The sequence below is a fragment of the Tympanuchus pallidicinctus genome, unplaced genomic scaffold (genome assembly GCF_026119805.1).
Source record: "Tympanuchus pallidicinctus isolate F22 unplaced genomic scaffold, pur_lepc_1.0 scaffold16, whole genome shotgun sequence".
Lineage (NCBI taxonomy): Eukaryota > Metazoa > Chordata > Aves > Galliformes > Phasianidae > Tympanuchus > Tympanuchus pallidicinctus.
The window spans coordinates 23,993,560-24,007,297 of NW_026294679.1; the positions used below are offsets into that span (position 1 = coordinate 23,993,560).

Consider the following 13,738-nt stretch of genomic DNA (forward strand, 5'->3'; position numbering starts at 1 on the left):
AAGCTTTTGTTTCCATCTCTTCCTTGTAGGAAGTGGTGACCCTGGATGAGGAGACCCTCAATACCCCCTGCTACTGCCAGCTGGAAGCCAAGTCCTGCCACATCCTGCTAGATCAGCTGGGCACCTACGTTTTTGTGGGCGAGTCCTACTCCAGGTCAGCAATCAAAAGGCTCCAGTTGGCCATCTTTGCCCCCGCCATCTGCACCTCCCTGGAGTACAGCCTTAAGGTCTACTGCCTGGAGGACACACCAGATGCACTGAAGGTACTGCAGGGACCTCATCATAGAATCATAGAAAGGCTTGGGTTGAAAGGGACCTTAGAGATCATTGAGTTCCAGCCCTTGCCATGGGTTGGCTGTCCCCGAGCAGCTCAGGCTGCCCAGGAACACATCCATGGTCTCCTGCACCTCCAGGAATGGGGCACCCACAGCTCTATATAAACCATATAAACAATTGCTTCCCTTGCTTATAAGCTCCTTTCAAGTACTGGAAGGGCTTCATTGAGGTCTCCCTGGAGCCTTCTTTCTCCAGATGAACAAGCCCAGCTCCCTCAACTTTTCTTCATAGGGCAGGTGCTCCAACCTTTGATCATCTATATAGCCCTTCTGTGGACCTGCTCCAACAGCTCCACATCCCTCCTGTACTGGGGGCCCCAAGCCAGTGGAGCTGCACAGGCCACCACTGGTGCAGTGGCTGTTTAATTCCCTGTGCCTTGTTCTGCCACATCAGGATTGCTCTAGTGCCTCTAGGTGGAGGTGTAGGCAGCACTGTGCTTCTTGGATTTTGTGCAAGTTCACAGATCTAAGCTGAAGGTTTGACTGGGAGTGGGGTGAGTTGGGCTCCTGAGGCTGATGCCACTTGTCCTGCTATGCACAGGAGGTTCTGGAGCTGGAGCAGACGCTGGGTGGGTATCTGCTGGAGGAGCCCAAGCCCCTGCCCTTCAAGGACAGCTACCACAACCTGCGTCTCTCCATCCACGACATCCCCCACTCATTGTGGAGAAGCAAGCTGCTGGCCAAGTACCAGGTGAGGAGCCACCTGGAATCCCCAGGGTGGTGAGCACCAGCTGCTCTTGTATTATTTCTAGGGTTGACTCCTGAAAGGATGAAAGAGGAAAGGGGTCTGTTTTAATTTCCAGTGGGGTGCTGTTTGGGGAGGGTCTCTCTTTCCCACTTCATCCCCATGAGATGGTTGGAGGAGATGGGATTTCCCCTTGGCTGAGCCCAGGCTTTGGTGCTTTTCAGGAAATCCCTTTCTACCACATCTGGAGTGGCAGCCAGCGAGCCCTGCACTGCACTTTCACGCTGGAGAGGTACAGCCAGGCCTCCACTGAGCTCACCTGCAAGATTTGCGTCCGGCAGGTGGAAGGGGAAGGACAGATCTTCCAACTCCATGTCACGCTGGGAGAGGTGAGCTGGAGGGGGACAGCCAAGGGATGCGCAGACAGAGACTGGGGTTCCTCCCAACCCTCTGCTCAAAAATCTCACTCTCCCCTTGCAGCATGCCAGCTCCTTCGACACCCTCCACTCACACAACAACAGTGCCCCCACCACCCAACTGGGACCCTATGCCTTCAAAATCCCCCTCTCCATCCGGCAGAAGATCTGCAACAGCCTGGATGCTCCCAATTCCAGGGGGAATGACTGGAGGCTTCTCGCCCAGAAACTTTCCATGGACCGGTGAGTCTCCCTGAGCTTGCTCTGTGCTCTGTTCATGCTAGATTTCATCTAGCTGGATTATATGCATCCACAGAAGCCCACATAGAGATACAGAGATATCTGCTCATAGTTATTTCCATCCATATACACGTACTGTGGTCTGGATCTCTCGTCATTTTGGCCTGGCCTTCGTCCATGCTTGTGGTGTTCCCAACTGGGCTCTCCTCCGAGGCCCAAAGGAAGGGAGGGGACATGGTCAATGATTTCAGCAAAGCAAAGCTTGCACTGCTTTTGCACGAACGCTGGCTCTGTATAAAAACACAGACAGTGGCTTAAGGGTTTTGGCATTTGCATCATGGCATTCCCATCATGGTTCACACTGCAAAGAGGTCGGCTGCTCCAGCAGCATCCACCCTTCCACCCCCAAAGGATATTGCGCCAACCTGCATTTTCTTTCTGCTTCTCCTGTGCAGGTATCTGAACTACTTTGCCACCAAAGCCAGCCCCACTGGGGTGATCCTGGACTTATGGGAAGCCGAGCACCAAGACGATGGCGATCTCAACACCTTGGCCAGTGCCTTAGAAGAGATGGGCAAGAGCGAGATGCTGGTGGTCATGGCCACGGAGGGTGACTGCTGATGGTGCTCCCTTCAGGGGGATGGCGAAGGGGGACCTTCCCCAGCACCTGTCCCTGCATGGGGGCTGAATGAGGAAGGGCCGAGGGCCCTGCTTCTCCCTTCCCACATCACTGTCAGCCTTACAGACCGATCCTCAGCGTTTACAAGCAATTCAAGTGTTACATGGCCTTCCTCCTCCTCTCGGGTGGCATTGGTGATGCTGGAGGAACTGGGGCTTCTTGAGCCGAGGCAGTGGGGGCTTTCCTTCTCCTTTGGGTTCCTTCCCATCTGGTTCTCCTCCTCCTTTGATAGCATTTCTGCATTGAAGAGATGAGTACAACCTAGGCAAGTGGCTTATTTCTGTCAAAGGCTTCAGACAGCTTCAGAAGGCAAGTAGGAAAGGAAGAAAAAAGGAAAAAAAACAAACAAAAAAAAAACCCGACAGTTTCTTAGGAAACGCAAATAATTTATTATCCAGATCTTTGGATGAGTCCTTTTTAAAAAAAAAAAAATGGGAAAAAAAAAATGAAAGATTTATAAATCTCTGTGTGTGTGTGTGTGTGTGTGTGTGTGTGTGTGTGTAAGAGAGAGAGAGAGAGAGGGAAGAGCACTGTTGTGGTCAGAGTGGCAGAGAGAGATTTAAATAAACGCTCTTTTTTTAGGGAAAGCGTGCGGTCGAGCCGAGCAAACTTTGTTTACATGTCCTGGGACCCCAGGAAGTCCATAGGGTTAAGTGCCTCTATTCCCCTGTGCTTCAGGGTGAGCTGAGACCCTCCCCCAGGTTTTCACTGCGTGTTCCCCTTCCTGGTGGCAGTCCCATGGAGTGGGGGCTGCAGGTGCACAGGAGGGCTGCTGTCCTGCTTCTCTCCCTGGCATTCTATAAGGAGCAGCACAGCACAGTGCCCCTGTCCCCTTGCTCCTCCTCCATTGCTGGGCTCTGTCTCCATCCGTTGTGGCATCAGCAGGGGGTGCCAGATCCATTCACGAATTCTTCCCCAGCGTAGTTTTGAGGGGGAGCTTTTAGGATGACTGCGCCTTCATATAGAGAAATACAAACCAAAGACTTCAGCCCGGCGCTAGGCACAGGCCAAAGTTGTTTTCTTAACAGAAACCCAGATGGTGCAGTTCATTCCCCAAACCTGGGGTTTTGGGAGGCAGGTCGGGGGGCAGACCACATCCTCTAGGCTCCCTGGTTTTGGGTCAGTATTTTGGCAGGGATGCAGGGAGGAAGGTGTGGGTCTGCAGGCTGCTTTGGGGAGATCCATATGGGGCTGTCCTGCTTCTGCATGAGGTCTGAGGACAATGCCTGAGGGTCACTGTGCCGTTGTACATATCAGGGTTGCTGCATGTTTGCACAAAGCCCTCTGGAATTATGGACATGCCCCATGCCACCCAGCATTTTGAAGTGTTGGCTTCATGTTGGGGTTAGAAAACAATGCCAATGGAGTCCTTAGTTTGCTTTCTTTGAGTTTCTTTTGGTCCTGTGCTGAGTTCTACCTCGCTACCTTGCTGGTAAGGAAGGATCTCTAGGCTGGGAGCCGGGCTAAATGTTCCAGCACGTAAGCAGCCACTGGGTTTCCATCCCGTTGCACCTCCTTTATTTTCTCCCTTTTTTCCTGTAGTTGACTTTTTATAACAGTGGAGATGTTGCGTGATGAATGGAAAAGTAATCGTAGGGTAACGAGGTTCATCACAAAGGTTATGGTGTCTCAATGAAGGCTAAACATAGAGATTACCTGCAGGTAGAAGTATTTACTCGTTGATTGTTGTATCTTAGAAAATTGTCTATTAAAAAAAAAAAAAAAAGAGATTTTTTCAGGTTGGAAGCTTGGGGTGGGAACACTTCTGGGTGAATCCCTTTGCCACCAAGGAAGGGTTTCCTCTCTCCTTCAGGTTGCATTTCAGCATCCAATCAGCGACACCCCATCCCTTAGCAAGGGAAAGAAGCAAATCTGGGGAAAAAATGAAGAATTGCTCTAAGGAAGCAGCTGCTGACATTAAATAGGGCGTCAGCAACCCCTCTGAGGGAGGCGAGCTGCTCTTTTTGGGTGCAGGACGGGGCACGTCTGAATCTCTCTCGCTCTCATTCTCACTGCCTGCTCCGTGGAGCATGCAGCCACCCATCCGTCCATCTGTCCTTCTTACCCTGTCTGTCTGCATCCGTCTCTCCTCCCTTTGGGGCCATTCAGTGCCAGCCTCGGGGCCATGGGCCATGTGGTGCTGGCAGCGTCTGTCTCCATATTTATACGTCCAGGGGATGGGCCTGGGGGCATCCTCTCCATCTGCGTTCTGTTTATTCTGTAAACTAAAGAACTGTAAATAAAGTTTAGCGTTCCTATTGTAACAAATTAATTTTTATGCAATAAATTATATTTCCTAGTCTAATAATTAAAAGGAAAGGAAAAAAAAGTAGACAATCTATTCTCTCCTCCTGTGTGCATCACTCGCCTGCTGGTTCCTACTAGGCTTGACAGCTGCTGCAGCTCTGTCCCTGTGGACCCGGCTACCACACTGGGGAGGGGTTTTGGGACCCTTGCTCATCATGGCCAATCTTCATCCATCTCTTGTGCTTGGAGTTCAACTCTGGAGGTCATCCTAAACACCCCAGGTGTTTTTCCCCCCACCTTCTTTTAGTTGGATGCTGTAGGTATAGCACTCCTAAGGGACGACAGCACTCTGCTTTGGCTGTAGTCCTTGGCCATGGTGGCTTGGGGTCTCTGTAGGGAATGGCTGCCCTTGTTCTCCTGCAGTATGGGATGTGCTCCTGCTGGAATATTTGGCCCTTTCTTTCCCCTTAGCCCAAAACTGCAGTCAGTGGATTGAATTGACTGGAGCTGACCTGTGGGTCTGCAGCATGGGGCATCTCTCGGGTGTGGGTAATGCTGACTAGAGGGACCATTACAGCTTTGTTCAGCACAGCCTGGCTTTATTTACCCTGCTCAGCTGTCACAGTCCCTCATGTTGTGATCAGAGGCTCTTCTCCAACAGTGGTTCTTTTGACATGATAGACTGCAGCAGGTCAGAAATATCAGACAAATCCCTTGGAGCTGAGGGGTTACTGACTCAGAGAGGCTGCACTGGTTCCTCAGGTGCTTTTCCAGCCTGGTGCATCTATGAGAATCAAAATCCCAAGAAGCAACCTCTGCAGAGATCCCCCTGCGCTCCTCCAGAGCCTTTCCAGCTCAATGCACCGCCACCGGTGACACGGGTTGGGCATGAGCTTCTGCACGGCTGCTCGCAAAGAGAAACTGTGTGTGTGTGTGCGTGTGTCCGTCCGTCCCTCAGTGCCACATCTCCACGGCTCTGCAGCACCTCCAGGGGCGGTGACCCCACCATCACCCTGGGCAGCCTGTGTCACTGCATCACCGCTCTTCCAAAGAAGAAATGTGCCTTAATATCCAACACTTGGGAAGGGGTGATGTGCTCAACCTTCGGCGTCTTCCCCCACAACCAAGCTCTGGGGGGTGCCCTCGTTATCCCCATTAAAAGCCGGGGGGGAAGGAGAGAAAAAAAGGCTGAAAATACGTTTTGAAAAAAAGTGGAAACACGTCGGGAACCAAAGGGGGGAAAAAGGAAACAGAGGGGAGGAAGTGATGCTAGCTTCGCCGCCGAGCAGGAGGCGGGCTGCCGCGCCCCGCCGCTTCCCTTCCGTCCGCCGCGGTACCGCCCGGGGGCCGTGCTGGGGCCACCCCTCGGGGCGGAGCGGGGCGGTGTTGGCGGCGTATCCCGGCCCGGCCCGGCCCGGCCCGGCACGGAAGGAGCGGACGGGGTGTGCGGCGCCCGAGTAAGTGGGGCTGCGGGATTGCGGGTGGTGGGATGTCACGCAGCGCTTCCCTCCATCTTGCTGGGAGGATTTCTGCAAAATTCCCCCTTTCCGACAGTTTCTCCCCTCGCATCCTTAACGGGGCCTTCCTCGCAGCTTTTGACGGGGGGGTCCGTCGGGCAGAGCCAGGCGAAGCTGCGTGGCTGTGCAGTTGCCCTGCAAAGCCCGCTGCTGTTGCACCGGTTTTACAAGTGGCTTAGCAAAGCCCTTACCGGCCTGAGTTAGTTTACAAGCCTGGGGGCACGAGGTCAGCTTCCAGGATGCTTTGAGAAGCCTGATTGATGGGTCACTGCACAGCCTGATGTGCTGAGGTCATGTGCTGTTATGATGTTCCTCCAAGCCTTGCAGGAGCTGGATTTCCTGCTTACAAGAGGGAAAAGTGAATGCGGGTACAGGTTAATTATTAGCTGCGATGAACGCGGCCAGGAGCCCAGCTGCCTGCTGGATGGGCACACGGTGCTGCTGTGGCGGACTTGTCTCAATCTCACCTTCAGAGTTTTCAGCTCGCAGCCCTCCCAAGCCCCGTACCGGTTCTGCTGGGCACCCACGGGGCAGCTCCTGCTGCCTCCCACCTGCTAACCCCCTTCACGTGGCTGTTTTGCAGCGTGCCAGCGCCATGCACCCAGTGGGCAGCAGCTTTCCCCCGGATGAAGAGCCACTGATCGAGGAGCCCTCAGTGAACAGAGCCAGCCGGCCGAAGCCAAGCGACCACCTCAATGGGGCTTATGTGATCTTCTTCCTCCTGGGCATCGGGTCGCTGCTGCCATGGAACTTTTTCATCACGGCCAAGCACTACTGGGCATATAAGCTGCAGAACTGCTCAGAGCAGGCAGAACCGGCCCCCTCTGACCTGCGGGTGAGTGCACATGGGTTGGCACCACCAAGGGAGCACACAGCCAAGCAGTGTGTCATTCTAGTGATGGTGGAGTCACCTTGGAGGTTCTTAAAAGGTCTGGCAGGTGTGACCAGAGCAGCTATTGAGGCCACAAACATCTGGCTCTTGGCATACAGGATGTGGAACTTGTCACACTGTGATTGATGTGCACTGGGGGCAGCAGGCTTGCTAGCAGGTGGGCACACAAGGCACTTCTTCTCTCCCCAGAAAGCTGTCTTCTCCCCCAAAAGCCTTCTCTTGCTCCTCCTCATCCTCGCATGTCAGTGTTCCCAGCAGGCATGGCCTCCCTTCGTTTCCTTGCTTCCTCTGCAAAGCAAAGCTTCTGGTTGGAAAAAGCGTGGTGGCGATGAGTCTGCATCGGCTCCTCCTGCTGCTCAGCTTGCTCAGGTGGTTTGGGCACATTTTTTCACAAGCACAGAGCCCAGTGCAACACCCACGTTTTCTCTGCTTTCTGACACCAGTATGGTACCCACGGCTGTGCTGGTTGCTCTCAGGTCTGCTGTGTGGGCTTCTTTTGATGGGGAGAAAGCACAGTGCAACTGATGGTGCTTGGACCACAATGCTGGAGCACCAGAGTGCTGGTGTAGATGGGGATCCTCGGTGAATTAAGCTGATGGACACCATAACGACGCAGCCTGGCTGGTGCTGAGTAGCCCTTCCTCTGTACTGGAGAGGATGCTCAGGGCAGGGTACGAAGCATGCCGTCCTCCTGCATCCCTGCATCCCATGCTCCTATTGCTTCTGCAGGAAGCTTGTCCCAGGGAATTTTTTAATAAGCTGCTTTGGGGTGAAATGGGTATCCTTGGAAGATGTTTCTAAGCATCATGAAAGCCCATTATGCTTGAGCAGTATTGCCCTGGAAGGTTGGCCCATCCAGAGAACATTATTTTCCTCCAGCACCGACATATCCATCCTAAAAACTCCTATTTTAAGGATTACTGTATTCCTGCTCAGATCATTTCTCTGTTAAAAAAAGATGTTTTTCCTTTTTCTATGTAGAGCCTCTATCCTCGGTTTTGTAACCAGTGTAAGGGCATGGTTGAGTTTGTTCCCTTGCTTGGTGTTGTGCCAACATGTCAATGCACACTGCTCTCCTGAGCATGAGGGTTGTTGCTTCTGTTAGTACAGAGCAACCTGGGTCTTCTCTGGTGGTTGATCGGAATCAAAAAGAAAGCTGTCAGCCCCTTTCAGCCCTTCTGGAAAGCACTCTGGCCATGGCAAAGACTCTCCCAAAGGCTTAAGACTTATAAATGGTTTATGATTCAAACCCAACACATACCAGTGTGCTGCACGCCCATCCTCTGGCTATGGCGATGCTTGCTGCTGGTCAGTGGTACAATGTGATCCTGTTGCTTTGTAGCTTTATTTCAAACCACGTCCACAGAAGTGATGCAGGCCATAGCAGAGTCAGCAGAAATAGAGCCAACTCATAGTCTTCCTTCTCGTTTTCCTTTTAGCCAGAAAGAATAGCAGTTGAAACACGTCTGCTTGTTCCTTCTCTTCTAGCAGCATTTGGCTATGGGTAAGGTGGAGTAAAACTTCCCTGGGTGACTGAGTGCAGCTCAGACTCCCAAGTTTCTTAAATACTTTCTCAAATTCCCTTCCTGCTGCTCATGCAAGCAAACGAGTGTTTCCCTGTGGTGCTTGAAGCACAGCATCACTGCAAGTGCAGATGTACTTCTGCTTGGTGCAAAGCTTTCTAAAGCTTTGTTTCCTCACCACCGCCTCAAAAAGAAAATTAACTTGGAAGTGTATTAAATATCCCCGGGGGCTTTTTTTGGGTAGGTTGGTAAATAAGGCTTAGTTTTAGCCTGTTGTTTTGTCTATTCCCTAATTCATTGTATGTCTGCAGAGCTTTCAGCCTGCTGCTTCCCAAGCTGATGCAGTAAGTGCAGGCATTTACATCTCTGTGTCTACAACCCCTCTAGGAGCGATTATTAGATTTCCCGTCGCTTGCAGTAAAGCTCTTGATGGTGAGGAATAAATTAACATGCTTGTAAACTGATTAAAAGAAGATGGTGCAAAGCTGCAGAGAAACCTGGAGCAGGGAGAGCAAAGGTGCCAAATGCCTCCTGCTTCCTGGCTGCATGCTGGGGTAGGGCAGTAGTACCTTTTGTGCTGTGTCATGCCAGATTTAGGAGCTAGAGCTCTCTGTGTTGCTCTACCTGACCTTTTTTTTCCCACCCTTTTTCCTGGCAGGATTACTTTGAGAGTTACATCTCCATCGCTTCGACCGTGCCCTCGGTGCTGTGCCTGGTTGGAAACTTCCTGCTGGTCAACAGGTGCGTGCAGGGTGGGCTGCCTTCCCCTCTGCCCCTCTCTCCTTTCTGCCCCATGGGTGAGCTGAGAGCCTGTGTAACAAGTAACCTCCTTGCTCAAGCAGTGATCTCCTCCACCATTGGCTTTCTTTATTTTAGATTGGATTTTATTTGATCCTCGCAGCAGAGGAGATGTTGCTCCCTACGTCACACCTATTAAGTTACAGTTTTAAAATGAGGGTAGAGCATTGGTTCGGGACAGGGAGTTTAGAGGAAGGTCACGGAGTTGTTCCTCCCTGCTGTCCCCAGGGTACCTGCCAGCATCCGTATCCTGTCCTCCCTCTTCATCATGCTGTCCATCTTCCTGGTGATCACAGTGCTGGTGAAGGTGGACACGTCCTCCTGGACCACCTGTTTCTTCGCCCTCACTATCGGTTGCGTGGTGGTGATCAGCGGTGCCTCCACCATCTTCACCAGCAGCATCCTGGGCCTGAGCAGCCGCTTCCCCATGAGGAACTCACAGGCACTGCTGGCAGGTGCGTGGCCTGAGTGTGAAGGGTCCCCTCCTGCTGCATCCCCCACTCCTGGTGCAGTTGTGTTCCGTGGGTTGCTGTAGGTTGGGTTTGTTCCCTTTGTGGCTGGCATTTTGTCACATGGTGTTTATTTTGGAATCTTCACATTGCCCTACAAAGTAAAAAAAAAAACCAAAAACTTGCAGACTGAGACAAAGGGAAGTTGCTGAACGAGAAGCATAGTGGGTCACATGAGTCAGAGCTCTCGTTTCTGCAAATGCCCTGCAATCTCCAGTGCTGATGTCTCAGCAGGGATGGACCTTCACCATCCCTACCCAAAGGAGAACATCCCTCACAGTGCCCACAGCCAAAGCCACAGCATGATCTGTGCTTTCCCCACATGAGGAGATGGTGTCCTTTCACTCCTCACTTTGCATCTGGAGGAATCTTAAATGTTGCCTTGTTTCCTCTCTCAGCATTTACATGCATTTCCATAAGTGATGAGGGGCACGCGGGGAGCTGTGAGTGATGAGCTCCCTGGAGGCTTGCTGGTGTTGATAACGTTATGAATGTGCTGTAGGAATGTGCTGAGAAACCATGAGGAAAGGAAAAAAAAAAATAATAATAATCAAATGGAGATGGAAGCGTTTTTCCTGGGGCTGAAACAAGGGTGTTTTAATGAGTATGGCCCTTTGGGTTGGGTCACATGCTGGCTGTGGTGTGACGTGATGGAGGGGGCTCGAGGGGCCTCTGCTATGGCCAATTTGGCCACTCCCCACAAACAGCCACCTTGCAGGACAGGCCATGGGAGGCACAATCAGTGCAGTCGCCTCCGTCATCGACCTGGCAGCAGCGGCCGACGTGACTGACAGTGCTCTGGCCTACTTCCTCACGGCGGACATCTTCCTCGTAGTCTGCATCATGGTGTACCTCCTGCTGCCCCGCCTGGAGTACTCCAGGTATGGCACAGGGGCTCTGGCACAGGGCAGCACTGCTGGCTTCCATTTGGCCAAAACCTCGGGATGAAACTTGTCATGAGCTGAGCCTCTGGGGAGCTTTCTCAGGGGGAGAAGAATAGAATCATAGAGTAATAGAATCATTCAAGTTGGAAAAGATAAATATTAGTAATGTCTTTTTTAAGATCTTTATTGATGATTTTGAGATTGAACCTCAAGTGCTGTGTTTCAGTATTCGGCATCTCATTACAAGAAAGACATGGCCCTAGAGTGTGTCCACTCTGGACACTAGAGAAGGGCAGTGAAGCTATGAAGGGTCTGGAGCACGTCTTACGGGGAGCAGCTGAAGGAACTGGGATGGGACAGTCTGGAGATAAGGAGGTGCATGGGAGATCTTATCACTCTCTGTAAGTGCCTGAGTGAAGGCAGTGGTGAGTTGAGGGGTCAGCTTCTGCTTCCAGGTAACAGCCACAGGACTGAAGAGAATGGCCTCAAGTTATACCAGGGCAGGTTCAGTTTGGGCATTAGAACACACTTCTCCTCCAAAAGAGCAGTGATGCAGTGGCACAGGCTGCCCAAGAAGGTAGGGCTGTCACCATCCTTGGAGGTATTGCAGAGATGTGGAGATGTGGAACTGAGAGACGTGGGTACTAGGGGTGGGCTGGGTGAGCTGAGAGGACTTTTCCAGCCTTATGGTTCTGTGATCCTATGACTGCTAAGATCATCTAGCCCATCATCACCATGCCCACTGAGCTGTGTTTCTCATGAGCTGCTGGTGAGGATACTGCTCCACCCCATATTTCCAACTTCTCTATGATCTCCCTTCTCCATTTTTCAGGTATTACATGGGGAGCCACTGGGAGCACCCATCGCTGGTCACCACGTCGCCCAGCAGCCCCATGGAGGATGAAGCAGAGCCAGGAGGCCCAGAACACAGCCTGCCCCAAAGCACCACCATCCCTCCTCTGCGCCCCATCCTGCACAAGACTGCCGCCCTTGGCTTCTGCCTCTTCTATGTCTTTTTTGTCTCCATCATCATTTTCCCTTCGCTCTCCTCCAGCATCCAGTCTGTCCACCAGACCTCTGGCAACCTGTGGGCCACCAAGTACTTTGTGCCTCTGACAAGCTTCCTGCTGTATAACTTTGCTGACTGGTGCGGGCGGCAGATCACCACCTGGATCCAGGCGCCTGGCCCCAACAGCAGGCTGCTGCCTGTCCTCGTTCTCCTCAGGACCATCTTCCTCCCACTCTTCATCCTCTCCAATTACCAGCCCCGGACCCACATAAGGACGGTGCTCTTCAACTGCGACATCTACCCGGTGGCGTTCACCACACTGCTGGGTCTCAGCAATGGCTACTTGGGGACGCTGGCCCTTGTCTATGGCCCCAAGATCGTGTCCAAGGAGCTGGCCGAGGCAGCGGGGGTGGTGATGAGCTTTTATCTGGTCCTGGGGCTGGCCATGGGCTCTGCATGCTCCGTGCTGGTGGTGCACCTCATCTAGGGAAGAGCCAGAGGGATGCTCTTAGTTTGCCCAGCTGGGAGTTTGGGAGCAAAGCAAATGGACCAAAAGACTTGACTGCAGGGTAACAATGGGAATGTCTGAGCAGTCAAAGAAACCTTTCCCTCCTTGAAATGCCCCTGGAAATGGGCATCTCACTGCATGAAACCCCAATGGTGGCGTGGAACCAAAGGTACTGCAGCCCTTGGAGCGTTCAGTGAGCCTAGAGGGTGAATAACAGCAGGGCAGAGGGATTTCTCCAAGGAAGGGGAAACCTTGGTGTGTGCAAAGGAGATTCCACTTACACTTCCTCATGCATTGATTTTTCCAGATGATTTTTCCAGCCTGTGGCTGTTTGCTTTTCTGTGCTGCCGGGTGCAGTTGTGAAGGCAGTAATTGTGTACACTACCCTACTGATCTACAGGTGTATCCTAAGGAAACTGAAATGTGAAGAGATCTTCTGTGTTTTTAATGTGTCTTTAGCCTGAACTGAGAGGTAAAATCTGTAAAATCAGGGAGAATTGCTGAAGGTGTTCTGATGTTACAATTACTGAGTTCACAACAGAAAATTGATTAATTACAGAAAATGGGTGGCATGACAGTCCCCAGGTGCTTTCAGGGGGGCGAGTTACTGTAACACCCAGTAATAGGGTGTATGATTAAGAGGAGAAGCTTTACAGTTCTTGACTTTGCACACATGGGCTCTGCAATCAACAGCACAAGCACTAGTGGTGGCATTAACCACCATTATGTCTTTAGCTTCAGGTGGCCTTGGTGGGCTTTTAAAGGCAGGTTAGAAGTCCTCTGTTCTGTTTTGTTTGGTTTTCCCCACATACCAGGTGTTATGAGGTCTGATTCATTCACTGGCTGCTTTCCACATCTGCCCATCCTCTCCATGATGTTACAGAGTGAAATTACCGAATATCTCTCAAGACAGGACTTGATTGTCTGATACCATTGGTAATAAAGTTAATTCTGTGTAAATGCTGGTGCCTGAAGTGATTTCTCTTGGAGATGCACAGGCTGGGACACAACTCAGACTCCTTTCTGCCATGACTGACCACGTCCTCTGGTGCCACTCCCTATGTGCATGATGGGATGGAGCCAGGTTGCATGGAGCCAGAGTCCAAAAAGGCTCTTCCAGATGAACTCCAGCTCGTACCACCTCCTCAGCTGCTTCACGAAGATGTGCAGAGCTGTAAATGTTTTCACAGTGTTTTGCTATTGACATGTGTTGGAGAGGTGCAACTCTGTTGTAGTTCTGAAAGTGAATCTGATTGTCAAACACTCTGACTTCCTAAACGTTCTTTGCAGCAGCCTGGAGCCAAATGATACCAGCTTGGCTTCTTCTCACCCTCGCTATTGTGGGTTCAGACACTCAGCTAAGGTTCAGGCTGGTGCTTGCTGAGGGCTTTGTGTGGTGCAGAGGAAACCTGACTATGATCTGGCTGCTGGGGAAAGGACTGCCATGATCTCTGCAGGGCTTGGCATGGAGCGAGCCGAGCAGAGTCTTGCAGAAT

The 13,738-nt window shown here is 51.8% G+C and overlaps 2 protein-coding genes across 3 annotated transcripts in view; both read left to right on the forward strand.

Moving 5' to 3' along the window:
* UNC5B (unc-5 netrin receptor B) overlaps positions 1–4,692 on the forward strand; it is a 30,894-nt gene extending 26,202 nt beyond the window's left edge. For both annotated transcript variants that reach the window (XM_052677346.1, XM_052677347.1), the window contains 5 exons: positions 30–263; positions 877–1,026; positions 1,245–1,409; positions 1,501–1,679; positions 2,132–4,692. In XM_052677346.1, coding sequence (XP_052533306.1) covers positions 30–263; positions 877–1,026; positions 1,245–1,409; positions 1,501–1,679; positions 2,132–2,297 — 894 coding nt within the window. In that variant the 3' untranslated portion in view covers positions 2,298–4,692. The remainder of the gene's footprint in view (positions 1–29; positions 264–876; positions 1,027–1,244; positions 1,410–1,500; positions 1,680–2,131) is intronic.
* A 1,221-nt stretch (positions 4,693–5,913) lies between these two features.
* SLC29A3 (solute carrier family 29 member 3) lies at positions 5,914–13,202 on the forward strand. Its single transcript, XM_052677465.1, has 6 exons — positions 5,914–6,059; positions 6,703–6,954; positions 9,193–9,275; positions 9,561–9,787; positions 10,560–10,722; positions 11,558–13,202. Exons 2-6 carry the CDS (start codon positions 6,715–6,717, stop codon positions 12,219–12,221), a joined length of 1,377 nt encoding a protein of 458 aa, XP_052533425.1. The 5' UTR covers positions 5,914–6,059; positions 6,703–6,714; the 3' UTR covers positions 12,222–13,202.
* Positions 13,203–13,738: the final 536 nt, after the last annotated feature.